The sequence below is a fragment of the Diabrotica undecimpunctata genome, chromosome 1, assembly GCF_040954645.1.
Source record: "Diabrotica undecimpunctata isolate CICGRU chromosome 1, icDiaUnde3, whole genome shotgun sequence".
NCBI lineage: Eukaryota > Metazoa > Arthropoda > Insecta > Coleoptera > Chrysomelidae > Diabrotica > Diabrotica undecimpunctata.
This window is the reverse complement of record NC_092803.1, coordinates 196,580,485-196,602,913: the sequence shown is the minus strand read 5'-3', so window position 1 is coordinate 196,602,913 and position 22,429 is coordinate 196,580,485. Positions and strand designations below refer to the sequence as shown.

The following is a 22,429-nucleotide window of genomic DNA, read 5'->3' as shown; positions in this document are numbered from 1 at the left end:
TGGTCTGGAATGCATCTTAATGTTAGGCTGTTCATAAATATACCTGCTAAGATTTTCCAGGTTTTTTGCCAGCGTATTTAAGCAGTTCCACTGTTATACCATATATTTCAGCTGCTTTACCGCTTTTCATCTTTGTGAGTGTCGATTCTATTTCTCCGTGAGGACTTTTGGTACGTCTTCTTGGTCGTTGGTTGCCTCTTCGGCTTTGTTTTAGCATCATTCTTATTTAATCAGACAGTTTCGTGGTCATTCTCTTATTGCGGGCATCCAAGGATGATTTCAATTAATTGAGAACTGTCGATTTGGTCGTGAAATATTTCATTGATTGTCCTTTGGTACTGACTTTTCTTTTAGGTTGTTGATATTTATATCGGTTACTGTTGGTTTTGTGATTAATTTTATTCTTTCTAGTTTTGGATCTACAACAACTCTTGCTCTGCTTAGTCAATGATCGCTACCTGTTTGGAATTTATTGATTACACTGGCATCTTTTATTGTAGCAATATTGTTGGTTATAATAAAGTCGATTTTGTTCTTAGTGGTTCCATTTAGTTTAACTGAACCAGTCTTTCTCCCCTTTTATTTCTCTTATCGACTCCATACTTTCCCATAACTTGTTCCTTACCGTTTCTATTTCCCACTTAGCCATTAATTACTTAAAGTGATTCTTATTTTTATTTAATGCTTCAGTTATGTCATTGTAGAGTTCCTCTATTTCTTTGTCAGTGTGGGTAATCCTTGTATCTCTGATAGTTGTATGATTAACTCAATTCGAATACTCTTATCTTCAATCTCTTATCTCCAATAGCTCTTTATCTTTCCGTTACCGTACGATACAGTTTCTTTTTCCAGTTCTTCAAGTCTGGATTGGTTTAATAGCGAGCGGTAGATATATGTAGCTATATAAAGCGTTGTTATGTTCCCAAAAGCTACCCAGTTCAGAGCCATTTAAGCCTACGGAGAATGATGAAAGCACCCATGAATTGGGTGTGTCTTCCATCTTTCATATTAGGAGTTGTGAGACGTATTTTACCAAGCTACCTTAGTGCGGGTTGGTAACGGTTAGCTGGTGTGTTCCAGTTTTAAGTCGCCAAAGCCAGCCTTTCTCCTTCCTTCTTAAACTATATAACATACTCCCATAGTACGTCATAAATTGCCTAGGAATTACGCGATTTATATATTCGTGGACTTAGGAGGTAGGATTCGTTTTTAGATCAGCTCTAATTTATTTGTCATTATCACTTAGAAATTTACTGGAAATTTTAATTGTTTAATTGAATTTTAATGGTCAGCAAAAAACAACCCCTTCTATCTACCTACACCAACATTTAATTCGTTAATTAATATGGAAAGACAATTACGTATGTATATATATTTTTTTAAATTGTAGGCAATCCATATGGGAATTAACTGCCGCCAATTCCAAGAGAGAATAAAAGACGACGCTAATCTAGATGAGGATGGCAAGAAGACCAAAGCTATGTTGGAAGAAATGGTACAGAAGGGAGAAGCGATAGAGTGTCCTACGTGCAGAGTGATTTTAATGAAAAAGTGGGGGTGCGACTGGTTGAGGTGCTCCATGTGTAAAACTGAAATTTGTTGGGTAACTAGGGGGCCACGGTGGGGGCCAATGGGTAAAGGTGATACCTCTGGAGGTTGTCAGTGTGGCGTGAATGGAGTCAAGTGCCATCCGAAATGCAATTACTGCCATTAGTATAATTTATATTGTTTGTTTTAAGCTGTTTAAATTACACAATTTTTTCACACGAAAGTCCAATAGGAAAAATTGAAATATCGAAATTATTATTTTTTTGGCGTTGGAGTGATCCAATCTCGTCAGATCCGTAAAAGACCATATCCTCAATAAAGACCATGGTGTGTACGAGATACCTTGTTCCAATTGCCCACGTAAATACATAGGACAGACAAACCGACGAAACCATAACCGTATTTACGAACATTCTATATATCTAAAACATTCCGATATTACTTTCGAAAAAGAAAAAACCATCGCTCCGCACGTAAAGAGGATGATCGGGATTGCAGACAGGCGCCAAGAACCACACTACTCAATTTCAGCAAGCAAAACAAAATATATGTCACGTTGAGCGAAAGGCAATCTCAATCACAACGACAGCATTTTGTGGTAGCAGAAACACGGCAAGATGACGTTGAAAAGTAGAATTGACATAATATATAATAGTCTCCCGTTTTATACCGCTCGCGGCTTTGGGAGTATAGCAGGGTAGTCTGCTATATCTAGGGCCTACGGTAAACAAGGAAGGTAACATGGCCAGTGCTACGCTTCAACCGCCTATTATTACCCCTGGTTTTACCCAAGGTACTCACTTTATTCAGGCTGAGTCGACCTGGGGCCTATAGACATTTTTTTAAAAATGTCTAGTTGTTCTTGCCGGCGGTAGGATTCGAACTCCGGACCACCGGCATGCGAGGCAAGCATCCTACCGCTTGCGCTACGCAGGCCCTAGAATTGACATATAAGTCTATAATAATAGATAATTTAAATTACGGAACATTTACAATTTACATTTACAAGATAGATATGAGTAAATAAACTTAACGGCCAAGTTGGACCTTGTTGTGCAAGAATTGAGACGAAAGTACTCTAGTCTCGAGTTAATTAGGGCTCAGAATGCTGTGGAGAAGGAGAAGCAAGACTAGCCCTAATTATGGGTTACGCACATGGAACCATTTCGAATCAACGGGAGTTTATCTTTTTATAAACTCGATATTTGACTAGAGAAAATACATCAGTATGAGTTCTTGGAACATAAAGGCCTTAAGGATACAATGGAATGCCACTTTCAGTAATAAAGAAATCGAGACATGACCCGTCCCGTGGATTTGTTAGCTCATTGGAAAATACTTTGGACATACTTCAGTATTGATAACCAGTTTTGACTTATCTTTCTTCTATATCACTTAACTATTGTCAATATTTCTATTCACAGTTTCTATATTTCATATAGTATATAATATCTCTCTAGTCTAACTTGTACAATATTTGAAAAATATACAAGATCAAGTAGTTGTATTTAAAAATTTCGATAAATTTGCGCAAATATAGAAAAAAAAATAAGAACCAGCTGATACGCATTGTACTTCAATGTAAAATCAAAAATTGTGTAATTCTAAATGGTATAATTTAGTAAAATATATTATTTCAATACGATTTACATATTATATATTTTACGTTTTGACTCAATTCTTGTTTTTGCATATGCTTTCAATATACAGTGAGAAAATAAAGTCTTACTCACCCCCCTTTCCCCCCGCCAATTCCTATACTTTAACGATAAAACAAAATCGTTCAGATACGTCGATTTTTAATAATTTCTAATATCTAACAGTATCAAAGTTTCGGTATTTCGATGAAACACTTTCAGATGACAGCTACGCCCCCATTTTTTTATTATAAAATTATGAGACAGCAAATTATTATGAAACATTATTATAATTATTATCAACATTATGAAACGCGTTTCTAATTCTAACCTTTATGCCATTAATTGTTGTCTGAGGTTCATGGTACACTAGACTTTTAATATAGCCTAAGAAGAAGAATTCACTTTACTTAATTCTGGTGATCTAGCTGGTCAATAGTCAATAAATTGGTCCTTCTCTTCCTATCCACCTGTTAGAAAATTGCTCATTAAAGTCACCTGAGTGCATTATGATGAGAAGGACCTCCTTCATGTCTTCTTCTTCAAGTGCCATCTCCGCGGCGGAGGTCGGCAATCATCATAGCTATTCGAACTTTTGAGACGGCTGCTCTGAAAAGTTCATTTGATTTGAAAAGTAAACTATCCTTCATGTAAACTATCATAATTGTTGATGGATGTTGAGTGGCACGTTTTTAGGTAAAATAAGTAGGAATTATTTACTAAAAAGTCTAAATCAACTTCTCCGTTTACTGTTTCCTCAAAGAAGAAAGGGTCTATTAGATAATTACTTAAAATATTACCCCAAACGTTTAAGGAACACCTAGTTTCGTTCTTTGTAATTATTTAGTATGTATTTGTTGTGGAGTAATACTGGAAGTTATGCCAATTGACACATCCGTTTTTGTGAAACGTTACTTCATCTCTGAATAAAACAAAATCAAAAAAATTTTGAAAAATATTTTCTATTATTGATATAAGGTTGAATGCTCGAATAAATGAACTTTGAAAAATTAAAGGCAAATATCGAGCACAATTTTAATAATCAAATCTTGCCCAAGTACTTTCGCTTTCTACAGCATCATCAGGGGCATTTGGTCAAATTTGGGCTATCCAGCAAGCGCAGAATGTGATAAACATGAAATTAAACATAAATTGTACATAACACATGTGTTAGGTTAGGTTAGGTTATGTACAATTTATGTTTAATTTCATGTTTATCACATTCTGCGCTTGCTGGATAGCCCAAATTTTACGTAATGCCCATGATGATGCTGTAGAAAGCGAAAGTACTTGGGCAAGATTTGATTATTAAAATTGTGCTTGATATTTGCCTTTAATTTTTCAAAGTTCATTTTCTATTATGCCCATTCATCATTCGCAGACAATTCTTATCGTCGCTGGTGTGGTATGGGAGCATGTGGTGGACAATGCCAAAACAATTTAATTTAAAACATATATTCATAGCAACCCTGATTTTAATGGTATATTTTTATTTAATTTTTGATTTTTTTATGTGTTGCTTTAAAATCTTTGTAATTTGTATATTAAAAATAATAAATTTGATTTATGAAGAAAATATAGGGTAATGCATTCAAAAAATACTGAGCTAATAATGAATTTGTATTTCGACTTACTAGTAGATTTAAAGAGTATTAGCAAAATCAATCATTTTATAAATTTTGACAGTGACTTAAAAAACTAAGGCTACAAACTAGTGGTTGCTTTTGTAACACTTTTCAATTATACAGGGTGTTGAACTTGTTACGATTTTTATTGAAACTTTTTAACTACATTTCATAACAGAAAATAACTTTATATTCTTGTAACGAGGAAATGAAGCGGATTTTAAATTGAAAATAAAATACAGGGTCATTCACAAAAACATATCTTTGATGCGATACAGTGTTATGGAAGACCATGTATATTTATACAGGGTCTTCCACAACACATATACAGGTCCTTATTTTTTCAACTGCTTTTGTTTGTACCTATGTTTTATATTAATAAATGTAACGGACTTTGTCACAAAAGTCATCCTGTATCTATATTATTGGTATATATTTTTCAAATCAGATTTTTGCAACCTTTTAAAGGAAGTGTGGCATGACCCCCTTTGCTATTTAAAAAAATTGAGGGTGTGGCTGTGACCTGAATGTGTTTTATCAAAATACCGAAATTTTTATATCCGCAGATATTAAAAAAAAGTTTAGAAAACGATATATCCCATTCCCATACCCAAGTCTCTAAAATAATCTCTCAGTGTCTGATATTAGGAAAAGATTTTTCTTTGTTTTATTAAGTTGTTAGTTCCTTTACAGTAAATTCAAAGAATATAGACGCATAGCATACTATATTATTTGGTAAATTGATCAAAACCCCATTAAACTACAATTTTCTGTAAGGCCATTATGCCCTAATCATGCAGGATATAATAGCGACTAGATTTTGTTTTGAAAATAGATTATATTCAAAAAATAAATAATATAATTGTAACCAAACACTGTTTACTTATACTAGGACGGTTAAAGGCATATTTTGTGATTTTGATAATTCCAAATCAATCTAAAGTCAATTCAAACATTCAGAAAATCTTAGCCTGGCCGTTATGCCGACTTTCAGTTGATTGTTTTTTTTTTAATGAAAGATATTAAATATACCTAATTATGAACTCTCCTTATATTTTTTCAATATATTTTCTGATTTCCTTATAATTATAACTTGCTATACGGATTCTGGGAAAGAGTTCTAAAAATGGAGAAAAAAATTTACCAATTTTAAATGTTTTTTTTTTTTAATTTTTGATATTGATCGCCAAATGCAAAAATTCTTTGAGTTCCGAACGCTACTTTTTTGTTATCTCTATGTTAAACATTATTTAAATTTTTGTAAAGATTTGAACTTTCTAAAGGGAAACGTTATTTGTCTTTTGTTTAAATTGAGATGTAGACACTTATATGATATTACATATTGTGATTATTTACTAGTGAATAATTTAGTATCTACATTAAGTTTCTCACTCACACATCAAGTGTTCACAAAATACAATGAGTTAGTATGTAATTAAATAAAATGTTTTCATTAAGTATTTGTTTTATTATTAGTGTTCTACCAATATTTAATCAACCTCGTTCACATATATATCTTCATTTTACACTGGAAATAATAGTTTACACCAATTAGGCTGAAAAGCCAGAAAAGTCTGATTTACTATGGATTTACAACAAATCAAAAAGAATAGTTAACAATTCTAATTAAACAAAAAGAAATCAATGAAGTTGATGAATACATATATTTGGGATTGACGATAAAACTGTACAAACTATACATAAGTGGAGTTTCAAAAAAACAACAATCAAAAAGTGAATTAATAGTAATTGAACCCTTGTGCTACCAACCAAATAAATTTACACTATTGGCCAACCAGGGGACCTGTGTCCCCTGGTTGTCCAATAGTGTAAATTTATTATTACAATTAGTACTGTGACAGGTACTAATTTTTATGTAAAATTCCACTGCAACTTACAATTATCTCATACATTAGATGCAGATTGAAGATATTATGAGCGAAATAAGATTATAGAATTACATAGAATGGCCTTCAATCCTATAATCTCAATTCAGGTATAAAAAAACGCAAACTGCATATTACCTGCCTAGCGATTTTTTTCTTTATAATTAGATATGGTAGCAAGAAGGGTCTATATATTCTTTTATACATGAGAAACATTTGAAAAAAACATACACATTTGAAAAGCAGTTTAGGTTAGTTCGTACTGACCACTCAGATGAGTAAGACATGTAGTGTACATGTGTTGTACTTATATTTTAACCGTATTTATAAGCAGTTCATGGAGATTTTTTTTTGTTTATAAAATTAAGAACAATAGTTTCAATCTACTTATTTTGTATGGTATATAAAAGATGGAGAAGATCTCGAGAGCAGAATTTTTGAGGTATGATTCTTGGCAAAAATATTGCTAATTTGAAGTTATATGAAAAGGCCTACACACATGAAAGAAGCATAAAAGTTTAGTGAATATGTGATACAAAAAATTGTTTTCTGCTCAAAGGAATTGTTTATACAAGCAAGATAGGTAATACTCAATATGTCAGTCAAAAAAAAATAGTTGGACCCTAACTATCGTTGGCACTTAAAAAACAACAAGCTATAAACTCTTGAAGAAATGAAAGCTTCGAAAACAAGAGAACACTTTGCAAACTTTTTTCATCTTTCGTGCAAAAGTTATAGTGCCCTATGATGATAACACGTCTGATGCAATACATAAGAGACCAGAAATGATTTTGTTTTATAATAAAACCAAAACTGTTCTTGATACAATGAATCAAATGTGCGTGAAATACACTATGCAATGGCAAACGTGTAGATGGTCATTTGCTTTTTTCTACAAAATCCTTGACATCTCTCTTGCTGCTTATATTGTTTATTACTAAAATAATACCAAAAAGAATGACTCAATGGAGACCTTTTTGTGCCAGCTTGCTGAAGAATTGGCTATACCATTGATCGAAGAGCAAGCTTCAAATCAGCAGATCATACCACAGTATTCGACAAAACTAGCAATTGAAACTTATTATAAGCTGATTGCAGTTCAATGAACTGCTAATAATTTAGCACGAGACCACACTGACAGGAAACTTGTTGGATTGTGCTATATTTGTCAAGTCACCTATTTGCAAACAAAGAAAGACCAAAAGGTGATGTGTTGAATTCCAAAAGCCAGTCAGAGATGAGCATACCACAAAAATATCAAAATGTAGATATTTAGTTTTTTATTAATTTCTTAAAATATGATTAAATGTTTATAATAAATAAATAAATCATTCATTTTATATGAAATCTATGATTTTCATAAGCAGATACCTGGGTGTGTCTTTATTTTCAAAGCAAATATTTTCTTGGTTCAAATAAATAAAATAAATCTGTAAGCTCATACATCTATGGAGAATTAGTTAAATCATGGGCATTTGGTAGGTTATTAGAGAATTAGAAAAAAATTATTTGGCAAAATGTATGTTGATGGATAGGTGGGAACCAAAAAATCCTTTTCTCTTTCGTATTTAATTCTATTGCGAGATAGTAGCTTTTTATTAATTAGATTTTCTCTAGTCTAATTTGGTTTTTATTTCTTCTTGTTGCCTGATGAATGTTTATTATTAATCCAAACTTCATTCATATAAACACACTTGAAGAATAGCAGAATTGAAGACTTCGATTACCATATCAAATAATTATTATATTTCATGATAATCCAAACAGACAACTAATCATTCTGCAAATTTTGAAGATTACACATGTCTTGTAGTTGGGTAACTGATCAGTCATTCAAAACTTATTTCCAAAAATTTAGCATCAATCTCTGAATCTACTCATCTACTCCCGTCTTCAAAAATTGGAAACAAAAACTAACAGTGATACAAAAAATTAAATAAAGATATATTTTTCGTTCTATATTAACAAAAGTTGTATTCTGTATTCAAGTCAAAACTAAAAATACAATGGTACTATGATCATATTAATCTTATACATGCAAAACTCACTTAACCCAAAACTGTGTAAATTTACACAAAATTAAAGTTGACTTAATCACTAATTAATTAAAAAGGTCTTGGAGGTCCAGGTGGTCCACCTCTCATCATACCAGGTGGCGGTCCCCTCATTCCCATTGGCGGCGGTCCTCCACGTCCCATTCCCATTTGGGGAGCCATGCCCATCATTCCAGGAGGAGGTCCCATCATACCTATAAAAAAAAATATGTCAATATAAAAAATTTTATAATTTTTTTAATTTGCAACTTCTTCAAAACTTTTGGCATTGTGCCAATGAAGAGTTGATTTAAATGGATCTTGTATAGGCTCTAGGATATTATCAGTCCTTCTGGTAGAATTTCAGAAAATGTCCAGTTGGTTATTACTTTGTCAATACTTAATGGCTGATTATTAAAAAAAATTTGTCAAGACCATTATAATTTTGGTACCTCATCTAAAGAATCTCGTTTATAAAATATGACAATATTTATCATATGAAATATATTTGTTCCGCATTTGAAGGAAAGATGGGAGACTAACGTTTCTTATTGGGCTAAAATTAGTGTCTTTTAAGACAAAAATTAACAAACACAATAATTGCAGAACATAGGATAGAAGAAAAGTAGCTTCTTTAAAAGAACAGCACAGGTCTGTGGTGCTGATGGAATATAATGAGAAATAGTAAAATGGTTGGAGGAATATGGAAGAAAATAGGAGAAGAGCTTTTTAAATTTTATAGACTTTAATAGCCTCAAGCAAAATTTGTGTCACAGTTTCTTTACTAATGTCCACATGTTTAGTAGTGGTCCTATGAGTCAATCAACAGTCTTTAAAATGCAACTTATATTCGCCTATTAGAAGTCTGGATACAAGCATATTACATACTTTTCTCATGTTAGTTCCTTATGTAAAATTTGGCACATACTTTATTAATATACACAGGCTGGATGAGTGTAACCATTTTTCAACTATCTTATTTGATAATTACAAAACTGTTGCAGCGACTTAATTTACCATTTTTGCGACCATTTTTACCCAAGGCCAACATTACATTTTCTTATTTGTGAATTACACAAAATAAAAGGCTCTTATTATAAAATAGCTTAAAAAGTTTACCTGGCGGTGGTCCTCCCATCCTTGGTGGTCCTTGATTCATTTGTGGAGGAGCTGATACTTGGCCTCTACCTCCTGGTGTCATAACCTGTTGGGATGGTCCTCCCACTCCTCTTACAGGTCCTTGCAAGCCTACGGGTACACCTGCCATGCCTGGTGGCATTCCTCTACCTCCAGCTCTACCAATTCCTGTAAGTAAAAGGTTGTGGTATATTTCAAAATTCGAACTATTATTATTGCAACAATTATTGAGTATATATAAAAGAAATTAGCCCTAATAGTAGAGATCGGAATAAATGAACATTTTAGCTATAAACTTGAACATTAAATTCATATTTTTAGTGATGAATGATTTGTGTACTTTTACTGATTTTTAAATTAGTTATTTACAATTACAAATTATTATTTACTGATAGTTTACTTGTTACATCAACTACTAATATGTCTACAATAGTATCAACCCAAACAAAATTATTAAAATTGAAGTATATAACATATTTATAAAATGTTGAATATAAGTCATGAATTTGTATTGAAGAAATGAACCCTAGATTATTAATTGTCTTTTTTAAAAACAAGAGAATTACATTTATAAACGCGGAAAACACTTTCAAGATAAGTTGAAAGATTAACAATATTCATTAATAGGTAATGTACTCTGTAATAATATATTGTTTACTTTATATATCTTAATTACCTGGTCCTGGGGCTGCGCCAGGAATTGGTACTCTGGGCAAACCTTCTTCTGGAGGGGGAGGACCTTCTATTGTCAAAGAAACTATGCTTTCTCCTCTCAGTAAAACAAATCCTAATACTCGTTTTTCCTCACGTTCAACTTTGGACATTTTTGATTTAATTTTTCGAAACTCTTCACAGTCTCCTAATATCATATTCATGTGCTTGTCGAAGGCTTTAAAAGTTCCTATGAAAGTACGAGAGTCTTGCAGAGTTACCCGAACTCTGAAGTTTATGTGTTGTACCATTTTATTATTTTTTCCTATCGTCTAAAAATCAAAGTATAAATCACTAAGATCTCGTTATTTATTTAATGTGAACTTACCATTTTGAATTATGTTTTTATTTACTGTAATCTTAAATTAATAATAACTAACGTAAGCTTTTGGTTTTTTCAAACATAACCTATTTTTTGTTTTAATAAAACGCCGCTTCCCAGTATAAAACCAGAATAGCCAACTTTTGAATTTTTTGTAACCTATTTTAAGAGAAAAATTAATTTGTTACTTAGAATTTTGTCTGTTTAAATTTTAATTGTAACTGTTAGATTTAAATCTACAATTTAAAATTAAATGTAAAACAGAATTAAAAATAACTTTCGTTTGAAAGTTTTACAAGAGGAAGTGACGTCATGCATATTAATCTACGAATTATTATTTTATTATTAAAACATGATTGTTACATAAGATGTAATTAAAATTTATTAAATTTAAAAGCATATTTATATTTATTTGTGAATTGTGAAATAAATATTATAATATACTAATTTTATAATTTTTTGTTGGCAATGCGGATGTCATTGGTCAACTGTGATACATCCGGCTGTCTTCCCTGTCGCTCTTTTTCGGTTTCAGTGGAAGCATGACAGGTTTTAGTGAAAAAGTAAGCAATTTTCAAAAGATTTTTGGGATTATATTAAGTTTTAAAATAATTTTAAGTATTCTAGTTTGTTCATCTAAGAATTTGTAACACATTTGACATTATAGTTCGTAATAATAACATAGTTTGTATCATTTTAAAAACTTCCATTGTAACACGTGTTAACAACATTCATTTTATTTTCAGGCCATCCTAATCGATGGCAGAGGCCATTTATTGGGCCGTTTAGCGGCTATCGTGTCCAAAGCACTCTTAGAAGGTAACAAAGTCACAGTAGTAAGATGTGAACAATTAAATATTTCCGGAAATTTTTACAGGTTAGTTATACTTCTATAATCAAAATATGGTGGTGTTGTTTATGAATACTCTACTTGGTTTTATTTATATTTTTCAGAAATAAGTTGAAGTTTATGTCATTCCTCCGAAAGAGGTGTAATGTGAACCCAGCTAGGGGACCATTTCACTTCAGAGCTCCCTCAAGAATTTTCTGGAAGACTGTAAGAGGTATGTCATTTAGAGTATTTAAAATGAATTAGAATTGCAACAACATGTTTCAAGTTAGGCACTTCTAGCTTACCCTTGTATTTTTTGTGAATCAAGAATACTCTATAGACTTGTTACTTTAATTTATTAATGAAAGTTGAATTGAAACACCTATAGCATACTGAATGTCCCTTAGTTCTACAAAACATGTAAAACAGCAAATCTTGCTAAATATGCATCCAAATACACATTAATTGCCCATTTTAATGTTTGTCCATACTAATCTAGTCTTTACAATATAATGACTCCAGCCCTTATGTTCTACCCACAGATCTTCTACTTTCGTGGGTGATATCTTGTACTAATATCTCTATTGTGCAAATCCATTTTCCTCATACTTTCTTTCGGTGCTTTTACTTGACATTTTGTTGTTGGCTTGGCTCGTTTATTGTTTTGTTTTGTAATCCTTAATTGTTTTTGTTAATGTGGTTATCATATTATATAGTATGATTTGATTCTGCCAGAAATGTCTCATGTAGTTATTTTGAGGTACTTTTTATTGTACATGGTTGTTCTTTAATTTTGATACGTAATCAACTCTAAATCATATAGTACTCTTAAGATATTTTAGTAAGGTAATTAAATGTTTTAAAGCAAAGAAATATCAAATAAATTTGTTTTAAAACAAAGAAGATTGGTAAGAAAACCAAAACTTTTAGCCACACATATACATATTCTAAAAACAGCAATCTTATTTTTCAAACAGAATTCAAAATGGGCTGTTGCAGCCTTGGTATCTTCTTAAGAATAAATTCTACATGGACTTTATTACCTTTCAGTGCCTTTGCTTAAAACATTGTATGTGGGTGATTGGTGAAAATGAAAAATATTAAATTCTTCACATGATTAAAAACATCTTACCTACATTATTTGATAAAGATGAAATGCCTCATTTTTTGTATGATTTTTTGTAAAAATTACTTCTTTTATTATATTTATAGATCAACTTGTTAATGAAAGATTTTTTTCAGGAATGTTACCACACAAATCAGAAAGGGGAAAGCAAGCTCTTCGTAGACTAAAGGCATACGAAGGTATCCCTCCCCCATATGATCGCAGGAAGCGTGTTGTTGTGCCTGGTGCACTTAGAGTAATTTGCCTTAAACCAGGCCGTAAAGTAAGTTTTTTGCATTATATTTTTTTAATAATTCAGTCACACAGAATTTACAGTTCACTTTCTAATGAAGTTGTTAAATTAGTTAAATTAGAAACAGTTAGTTTTTATCTGCATTTATTTGACATTTAAAGTAGACAATTCTGTAATAGCTTGCAGTAAACAATTTTAGTATTATTGATCTAATTATTTTATTTTCCTTAACACTTTTCTACCAAAAAAAGTTGTTCAATATGCTAGTGAAGTCTATTTAACCGAGAATTTTAATGTGACTGTAGTGTTGCCTGACTATGTTTACAGTTTATTGTGCCATCTGCCAGTATCTTCGTTAAAACATCCCAAATTAAATTAAAAATAACCTTAGAATAGAATTCTCAATATATTATAATGTTAGTTTACTAAAAAGGTGGTATATTTGTAATAGATCAAGTCATCTTATAGGTCTTGTCCATTATGTATGATTTATAGATCTTCTTTATTATTCTCTCTCTACAATGGCGCTACTGCCCAAATTGAGCCTTGACCTCCAAACTATGCCTCCAACCTTGCCGGTCCTGCACCGATCTTCTCTAGGTTCTCACGTTTAGCAAATTTTCTGCATCTGCTGCCACTTTATCCTCTCACTTTTTCTCTGGTCTTCCTTTTGGTCTTGGGCCCCTCATTTTACTATTTAGGGCTCTTTTTAGCAATCTTCAGGTCTCTATTCTGACTACATGACCATGTTCTTTATTATTGGTTTCAGAAATTTTTATGTGTGGAGTTATCTTATAAATATTTACCATAAAATGTAGAGTTTTTACTATGATTATTTACCTACATTATTTGACATGATGATGATGTAACTATTTTTAAATGAGTGTAGATCTATTTAATGAAAATTGCTCCATTGTTTTTTTTTCCTGAAATTAAAAACATATTTTTATTGTTTCAGTTCTGTCATGTAGGCCGTCTTTCACATGAAGTTGGATGGAAATACCAATCTGTTGTACGTACATTGGAAAGCAAACGTAAAGTTAAGGCTGTATTGGCTATCCGCAAACGTGACAAACTTAAGAAGCTCACACAACAAGCTTCTGAGAAGGTTGCCAAGCAAACTAAACCATTCACAAGTCTTATCAATTCTTATGGTTATAATTAAAGTTTTTATTAATAAATGACTTATAATTTATTTTGAGTTTCATTGATATTGCGATTTTTAAAGGTTTTATAATTGTAAAAAAATTGTAAAATCTTGATAAAAACAACTCAAGAAGATAAAATTTTTTTCTAAATGTACATATCTTATTAAACATGTTAAAAAGGTTTTATCTTACAAAAACATTAGTAAATCTTGCCTCAATTATTACCAAGTTCCCAGTTATAGTCCCCAGACTAATATCCAGTTTTAAATTAATACCACCAAACAGTGTAATTGTTATGGACAAAGCATCTTTTCGTAATAGAAAATTAAATAAATAGAAAGTTCAAGGCTAGAACCTTTCCTTCTTAAACCCCTCTGTATTTATTGGTTGGTTTTCTGCTTGTAAAAATTATGCACAAGTCAACTCACTATATTGATGAATGTACCTTATGTTATAAACCGATATGGTATGAAGAAATCAGAGAAAAATCAATCTTTACAAAAAAATATGAATGAAACGTTAGATGTGAGTAGTTCAGATTTTCTTTCCTAGATGGCGCTAGTATTATTTATTAAACTTATGGTTTCAAGACAAAATATAATTGAAATATGGTAGTTCATATTTCTCTATAATTTATCTCTATCGTGTCAAATGCTGCTCTTGGGTCCATGAATGCTAATACTAGTTCCCCCCGCATCTGTGCTTCTTTCTGTTAGGTTCTTAATGATATATACCTATGTTGTCATTTGTCTGTCTTCATTTATTCTTCGTCAGTTCCATTTCCACTTCTTGTTTTCTATATTTTAGAGTATACTGATGAGACATATTACTCTATAGTTGTCGCAGTTTATATGTTCTCCTTTTTTGTATATTTGCACGATGATGTTCTGCTTGTCTTTAGAGATTGTTTGTTTTTCCCACATCTCTATATATTTTCCATAGCCAGGTTCTACCTTCTTCTCCCGCGTATTTTACCATTTCTGGTTCAATTTCATCATCTCTACTTGCTTTGTCCATTTTTATGTTTGATCTATTACTTCTCTACTTATTTGCTCTAGCTCTATGTTTTTTTCGCCTCCATTTCCGCCGCCATCCCTAGTCCAAATTCTAATAAAATAAAACGCTTGAATTTCTAGCTTCAAAACTTTGTAAGGTCTTGTTAACTTTGGCAAACAACAGGCAAAAATTATTTTTGCTTTCTGGAGGCTGCAAGGTGGCTAAAGCTTGATAAATCTGATTCATGGATGACATTACCTCATTCTTACTAATCTTTTTGGTGGATTTCTTAGTGTTAGTCCATGTCAGACTATCTACAAAGTCGCTAACGTTTTCATGTCCGTTCATATCCATTGCGTTAATTAATATATGTGTGTGCCTATTCCTAACAGGATCCTTTATTATCAAATTATCTGACGAAAAAGTACAAGTCAATCTGTTCCTACAACACCAGTCAGTTAAAACATCCAACATGATATTATCTACTACTACATCCGTTTCATCAGTCAGTACACATTTCAATTCTTCAAGAAAGTTAGTCCTATACGGCGACAAGTTTACATTATCATCAATTCTTTTCATAACTCGAACCTTCGACTCAAGCTCAGCTTTGTACTTTTCAGCCTCAGCTAATTCCTTTAGCTGCGTTTCTTTGGTTTACAAAAACCTCTTCATCTTAAAGATGAAATAAAAATGAGTTCTAAAACATACTTTTCATATCTCTTTTTTTATGTATTTGTGTTGCGTTTATTTTAGAAATAAGGTTTGATTTTTGGAATGTCTTAATATTTTTGTAAACTTTGGTAATATGCGTACTCTTAAACATATAGATGCGTACTCTTATGCAAATTTGTGTATAAGAGTACGCATTAGCAGCTTCGCAAACAAAATTAAATATTTCTTATTTGAATACAAACATGGTTGAAAACTATTCTAAAACATCTTTTTAAATGATTGATTAACGTGAGGAATGATAAATAGTCTATTTTCGTAAAAATAAAAAACTGTCGTACTTTTAATATTAAGTGCGTACTCTTATACGCATTTACTTTTAGTGAATCAAATATAGCGAACTTAAATTTTGGTTTTAATAAATCCTACACTTTTATTAATTAATGAAAACAAATTTGGGTAGTAGTAAAGAAATGTACTTTCTTTGACAATATATTTTAATTATATCAAAAAACTAAATAAAGAATACTTTTTTATTGACGTTGCGATCGGCTATATTAGGATTACAGGTCTATTATTGCCACCCATGTCAATATTAAGCAATGCAGAACTGCAGTTAAAAGTAACACATTTTTTTGAACAAAATAAATTCAATTAAGTGATATAAAAGTATAAACGTAACAAACATTTCTAAAAAATATAACTTAAGAACTTTGAGGGCAAGTAAATTTTTCTTTGTCACCTTTACTCAGTTCTACACAGGCCTCGTGAACATAACGATAACACACTATGTATATATCTTCTTTACTACAGATGATACAAAGAAAACGTTACCACGATTCTTCATTACTTGATTTCTTTGTCGTGCTGTAGGAAAAACTGTAGAACTTCATGGTACCAAAATGTCTCAAAGCTTTTAAACACTGATTTGTCCATAGGTTGCAACTCTTGTGCCGTGTTGCTAGGAAGACAAAATAAACTTATGTCCATGCGGTAAGCTGCCTCAACTAGGAAATATCTAGGTGACTTTTAGCTCCGTCAAATATTAGTAGGGTAGGACCAGGGTTTCTAAATGAAGAGAAATAGTCAAGCCACAAAACAAACGCTTCGCATGTGACAATAGCTTTTAGGCCAGAGGGCAAGTGATCCGACCATTCAGGTTTAAGAGCGTAGGCGCAAAATTTCGGGCCAATGCTTTTTAAATGCATTCATTTTTTTCGAATCCTGAGAAAACTAACAAATATTTTTGAAAAATTTAAACGCAGAATGAAAGATTACATTATTACCGAGGGCCAAAATTCCCTTAGAATAAACAAAAAGTTTTTTTGAATGAGATATTTAAAATTAAAAATCACACTAACTTTTTTCTTTTTTTTCACCCCTGTAACTTATTAAAATAAACATTATAGAAGTTTTCAGAGACTTTCGGCCCCCGATAATAATGTATTCTTTCATTCTGCGTTTAAATTTTTCAAAAATATTTATTAGTTTTCTCAGGATTCGAAAACAAAAAGAATGCATTTAAAAAGCATTGGTCCGAAATTTTGCGCCTACGCTCTTAAATCTTTGGCCATTACTAAGCACAAAAGGCGGTACAGGTTGCGCATTTCCGCAATCTACAGTTGGCACGTTTTCTCCGTGCTCGGGTGCTGTTATACATACCCGTTTTGCTCCCCTTTAGCAAAAACAATTTGTTGCTTATGGATTGTCAATCTGCATCCTTTTTAGTCTATATTGTACATGCTACCAGGTTTCAAATAGGTTTAGTTTTTCTATAGTAAGTATCTCTCAATTTATGAAAGAAGTCATTGACGATGAAGTGATTGTTTTATTCATTTTTTGGGCTTGAGCCATATTCATTTGTTGAGCTTTTCCCTTAGCTACGTCTGGATGCCTGCACAAGAATAACTTAGCTATTTTCTACCAGCTTTATTTTTGACTCATTAGAAAACGAATTTTGTATATGAGTTGTTGTAGCGTAAGAAAACACACTTTTCATTAGAATCTTGCTTGTAACATGCATACCTACCTCAGCTAATCTGTCAATTCTTTCGATAAGATCATTTTCTTGTGCTGCAGACAACACTGGTGATCTTCCAAGCTTTCTTACGGAATTTTGTGTTCTGTGATGAAGACCTAGCGTCAAGTGGGGAATGTTAATGGCTTGGCAGCACCTTTGATTCCATTCGCTATGGCTTGCAGCGCCGAGCGTAGATCTTCTGACCACTCAGCTAGTTTTCTTGGCATTCTGCAAAAGAGTTTAATATTTAGTCCCCAATATTGCCGCTGGCAATATTAGGAATTATTAGCGACGGCCATATTAGTAACAAATGACGTGCAGAAAAAAAATCCGTAAATTAAAATTGCATTTGAAATAATTCATGCAATTTATGCTGGAGTGTACCTAAACTTAATTACAAAAATCCAGAAAATTTTAATATATCTTGCGTAGGGTGAAAGGAAACGCGTTTCCTGTAAGAAAAAACAGGTTTATTTATAACGAGGACACGAAAATCAAATAGCTGCTTCTTATTCGTCTGACTAGGATTACTCCTGTTTGTCTGCCTCTTATTCTGTTTCAGTCGTTGGCTGTACATTATCTTTGGCTGTCTTCTGCTATATGGCTTATTGTTTTTACAGATGTTCGCTAATCTATCTGGTCCCATTCGGTTTACATGTTCGTTCTATTTTTTTTCTGTTTTTATCCACCTGTTAATATTTTGAATTTTGCATTGTTCGCGTATACTTCTGTCTGTTTTTCTGTCTCTTAATGATATGCCCGCTATTGATTGTTGATTTGTTGTTTCGTCTTTCTTGTATCGGTCCTTGTCTCCGCTGCATATGTTAGGATTAGTCTTACTGTTGTCTTGTATACTTTCATTTTGTTTTCCATGGTCAGATATTTGTTTCTCCATATGGTCTCTCGGAGGCAACTACTTACTCTTGCCGCTTTTGATGCTTGCCTTGTGGTCTCTGTTCTTATATCCCTGTCACTAGTGATCTCTACTCCTAGGTAATTTCATTACTTGTTCTACAATTTTGCCGTCTATTTCTAGTTTGCATCTACGCGGCTCTTTACTGATCACTATACATTTAGTTTTTTCTACTGATATTCACATATTAAGTTTGTTTGCTGTGATATTGAAGGTGTGGAGCTGCCTTTGTAAGTCATCTTCGTTATCAACAATTAGTACTGCATCATCGGCATAGCATAGTATCGTGATTTTATGCGCTCATATGTGGTATTCGTGTCGTTTTCTTACTTCGTCGTGAATTATTTGATTTATCACCATATTGAATAACAATGGGCTGAGCGAGTCTACTTGGCGGGTTCCTCCTTTTAGTTCTAAGCATTTTGTTTCCCCTGTTGGCATCATAACTCTGGTCTTGGTGTTCTTGTTAATTTCATTAATTGTCCTTATTATCTGATGGTCTATTTGTTCAACTTGTAATAAATTTAAGAAGTCATTTCGCTTCACCCTGTCAAAAGCACTTTTTAAATCTACAAAGCACATGTATGCTGGTTTTCCATATTAAATAGACTTTTCTATTATTTGTTTGATAATAAAAGTTGCGTCTATTGTGCTGCGGTTCTTCCGGAAGCCTTGTTCATCTGCCATGTTCGCTTTTTCCTCGATTTTATCTTTTATGACTACCGTTAAGAATTTTAATGTACTATTCATCAGATTAATGCCTCTATAATTTTCAGGATTTCTCGAGTCTGCCTTTTCAAATATCGGTAGGAGGAGACTTTCCTTCCATTCCACTGGTACTACTCCGGTATTTATTATATCAACGAATAATTTTAGGAGCCATTTGCGTAGTGTTGTTCCTCCATATTTTAGCAGTTTATTGTTTATCTTATCAGGACCAGGTGCTTTTCTGTTTTTTAATTTTTTCATTCGTTCTTGTAGCTCTTCTTCTGATATTAGTACTCTATCGTGAGTTTCGGTTATGATTCTTTCTCTGTTCTCTTCTTCTCCTTCTCCATATAATTTCGTGAAATGCTCAGTCCATTGTTCCTCCGTAATGTTATCTATGCGTACAAATTCATTCATTTCTGTTTTGTCTCTCCTTATTATCTTCCACACCTTTTTCTGGGATCCATAGAGGTCGTATTCCATATCTTTGGTAAATTTCTCCCAGTGTTCCTTTTTGATGTTATCTATTTCTTGGTTTAGTCTATTCCTGATTCTCACGTAGTCTTCTCGTGCCTCCGGTGTCTTCACTCCTTGTATGTTAGGAAAGCTTGTTTCAATCAAATAGCGAGCTCCTAAATCTGATGGATACCATAGACTATAGACTAAAACCGCCGGATAGAAAACTAGTTGCTGATAGACAAAGAGACTTGCCACTGTTGCCACCTTACTTGCAACGTCGATACTATCTGTGTCATCACTATCATATTTTTGTACATTAAGTACTGATTTTTCTGTTCGATATCTTGTCCGACAGTGAATATAACTAATTTTTCCTAGTTTTATCTCAGAAACAGCACCTGAGTCTTGGCTCACAAAACTTTTACGTAATTAGTGAAGAGTTAAGCTAGCCAGACGATTCATACGTTACGATTTTGTTGTTCTTGTTTAGTTTACAAAATACCCGAATTTTCCCGAATACCCCTCGTATCGACGTGATAGAAATTGAGTAACACTTGTGGACTTACAACCTTTATAAAACGCTCAAATATTTCGAAATCAAATGTTCCGCCAGTGCATGATAAAAATGCTCCTCTATAATTTGTAACGCATCATTTGGGAGCCGAACGGTATATATCTTCTGAACGCATCTTAAGATTTAAATTCTCAGCAGAGGGGTTCTCTATGAATAATTCATATTGGCAAATATAGCAATATAGAGATATCGATGAAGGTGTGGGGTGAAATGCGGGTGATGGGGTATTAATTAACTTAGGGTTTCTTTACACGCCTTACAGTAACTATTAATCACTGCATGAAGCGGGTGTGGATTTAATCTGTGCACTTGTAGAATTAATGTCGCACTCCTGCCCTCTTTAGGAAGGTAAAGCACTTTATCATTTTTACTGAAAGTACTATCAGACAAAAAAAAAACATTTATCGGGTGATCTTGGTAGAAACTTGCTCTCAGGAATACATTGAATATTTTTTTATTACCTTCTGATAAGGTTTTTTTCTTAATATCAAATGGTGGATGTTAAAATCGAGAAGCAACGTTTATACAGAACAAAAATAGTAAAATAAATAAGGCCTAATAAAATTTGTAGAAATGTGGTTAGTATTAAATATCATGTGTATATGGGATTAAGCCAAAATTGACTGTAATGAAAATTATATTTTATAGTGGATGCTTATAATTTATGATTAGTATTATTAGAAATAGTGGTGTTGGAATATTTACCTGAAAAATCCTACCAACTACCCGTATTTCTTGCCTTCGCAGACTATGAAAAGACATTGGACAGTATCGTGATGTGGGCCATAGAACAAGCTATTAATAATTGTAGAAAAGATTCGAGATATAGGTATAGTATAGTAGTATAGATATAGATAACTAATACCTACATAATATATCGACACCCCCCATCGAACAAGATTGTAAGTCAAGTTAGATCTATTTTCAGATTTCAATTCTCAATAGTTTTACTAATACATACTCCGTTGAAAAAAGTTGTGTACTTTAACTTTTTTTTTAATTGCCGTATTGCCAGATTCCAGTAAGAGCCTAAGAAGGTATCCATTGAATTCTGACAGGCAACGGCGGGGGAAATTTTTTTTTGGATTCTATGTCTACGTCATTTGAACGATCGTAATCTACGTCATCTACGTACCTGGGATCTTCTGACCTACATATTAGGTCAGAAGACCCCAGGGTAGTGCCGGATTAACCGTGTTCCGACTAAAACCTTAACCACCGTTCCAGAGAGGTGGTGTTGTCACTCCATAAACAACTAAAAAAATAAAAAATTAAAAATTTATAAATAACCATACCTATTACCGTAAATTAAAAAATGTTTAAGACGTGAGGCCATAAACTAATAAATAATATTAACCATAAATTTCAGAACCCTGGCTCAATTTTCTCCTCTGTCCTCCTGCTCCTTTTTCTTCATCATCCCAGAAATCAGACAGTGTACTTCTCTCCATTCTTTCTCTGCTCTCAACATTATGTTTACAACGTTTCTTTCATCCAGCCCAAAACCCATTCGCCTCTCGAAATTTTCCCTCTCATTTGCCCATCTCTGGCAGTTAAAAATGTGGGCGAGAGCGTCCGTTACCCCACAAACAGTATAGTTTGCCGAGGCAGATTTGCCTATTCTATTTGTGAAGGTGCTAAAACTACCATGTCCGGTCAGAAACTGCGTCAGGAAGTAGTCTAGTTTCCTGAACTTAAATTCCCACCACGGCCTCAGATCGAGAATAAACTTTTTCATCCACCTTGCCTTTCCGTTATCATTCGCCTATTCTCTCTGCTACTCTACTATCGTTCCTTCTCTCTCATTATCATCTATATTTACATCTATCCTCCTCGCATACACCCATGCT

At 32.7% G+C, this 22,429-nt stretch overlaps 3 protein-coding genes across 3 annotated transcripts in view; 2 read left to right on the top strand and 1 right to left on the bottom strand.

The window, feature by feature from the left end:
• LOC140432824 (uncharacterized) overlaps positions 1-6,268 on the top strand; it is a 43,220-nt gene extending 36,952 nt beyond the window's left edge. The window contains exon 5 of the mRNA XM_072520950.1: positions 1,391-6,268. Coding sequence (XP_072377051.1) covers positions 1,391-1,714 — 324 coding nt within the window. The 3' untranslated portion in view covers positions 1,715-6,268. The remainder of the gene's footprint in view (positions 1-1,390) is intronic.
• A 2,351-nt stretch (positions 6,269-8,619) lies between these two features.
• SmB (small ribonucleoprotein particle protein SmB) lies at positions 8,620-11,056 on the bottom strand. Its single transcript, XM_072520951.1, has 4 exons — positions 10,906-11,056; positions 10,543-10,849; positions 9,849-10,034; positions 8,620-8,944 (listed from the first exon to the last, which is right to left on the bottom strand). Exons 1-4 carry the CDS (start codon positions 10,906-10,908, stop codon positions 8,802-8,804), a joined length of 639 nt encoding a protein of 212 aa, XP_072377052.1. The 5' UTR covers positions 10,909-11,056; the 3' UTR covers positions 8,620-8,801.
• A 253-nt stretch (positions 11,057-11,309) lies between these two features.
• Positions 11,310-14,284, top strand: RpL13A (ribosomal protein L13A). The gene is made up of 5 exons (XM_072520952.1): positions 11,310-11,462; positions 11,646-11,776; positions 11,854-11,963; positions 12,974-13,119; positions 14,048-14,284. Exons 1-5 carry the CDS (start codon positions 11,442-11,444, stop codon positions 14,252-14,254), a joined length of 615 nt encoding a protein of 204 aa, XP_072377053.1. The 5' UTR covers positions 11,310-11,441; the 3' UTR covers positions 14,255-14,284.
• Positions 14,285-22,429: the final 8,145 nt, after the last annotated feature.

Excerpts from the sequence above, each read along its gene's own strand:
- SmB (XM_072520951.1), bottom strand. Across the intron at positions 10,035-10,542 it reads TGGCGCAGCCCCAGGACCAG|GAATTGGTAGAGCTGGAGGT; the intron begins GTAATTAAGATA and ends TTTTACTTACAG. Across the intron at positions 8,945-9,848 it reads GATGGGAGGACCACCGCCAG|GTATGATGGGACCTCCTCCT; the intron begins GTAAACTTTTTA and ends TTTTTTTTATAG.
- RpL13A (XM_072520952.1), top strand. The coding sequence starts at position 11,442 with ATGACAGGTTTTAGTGAAAAA. Across the intron at positions 11,463-11,645 it reads TGACAGGTTTTAGTGAAAAA|GCCATCCTAATCGATGGCAG; the intron begins GTAAGCAATTTT and ends TTTTATTTTCAG. Across the intron at positions 11,964-12,973 it reads TTTCTGGAAGACTGTAAGAG|GAATGTTACCACACAAATCA; the intron begins GTATGTCATTTA and ends GATTTTTTTCAG.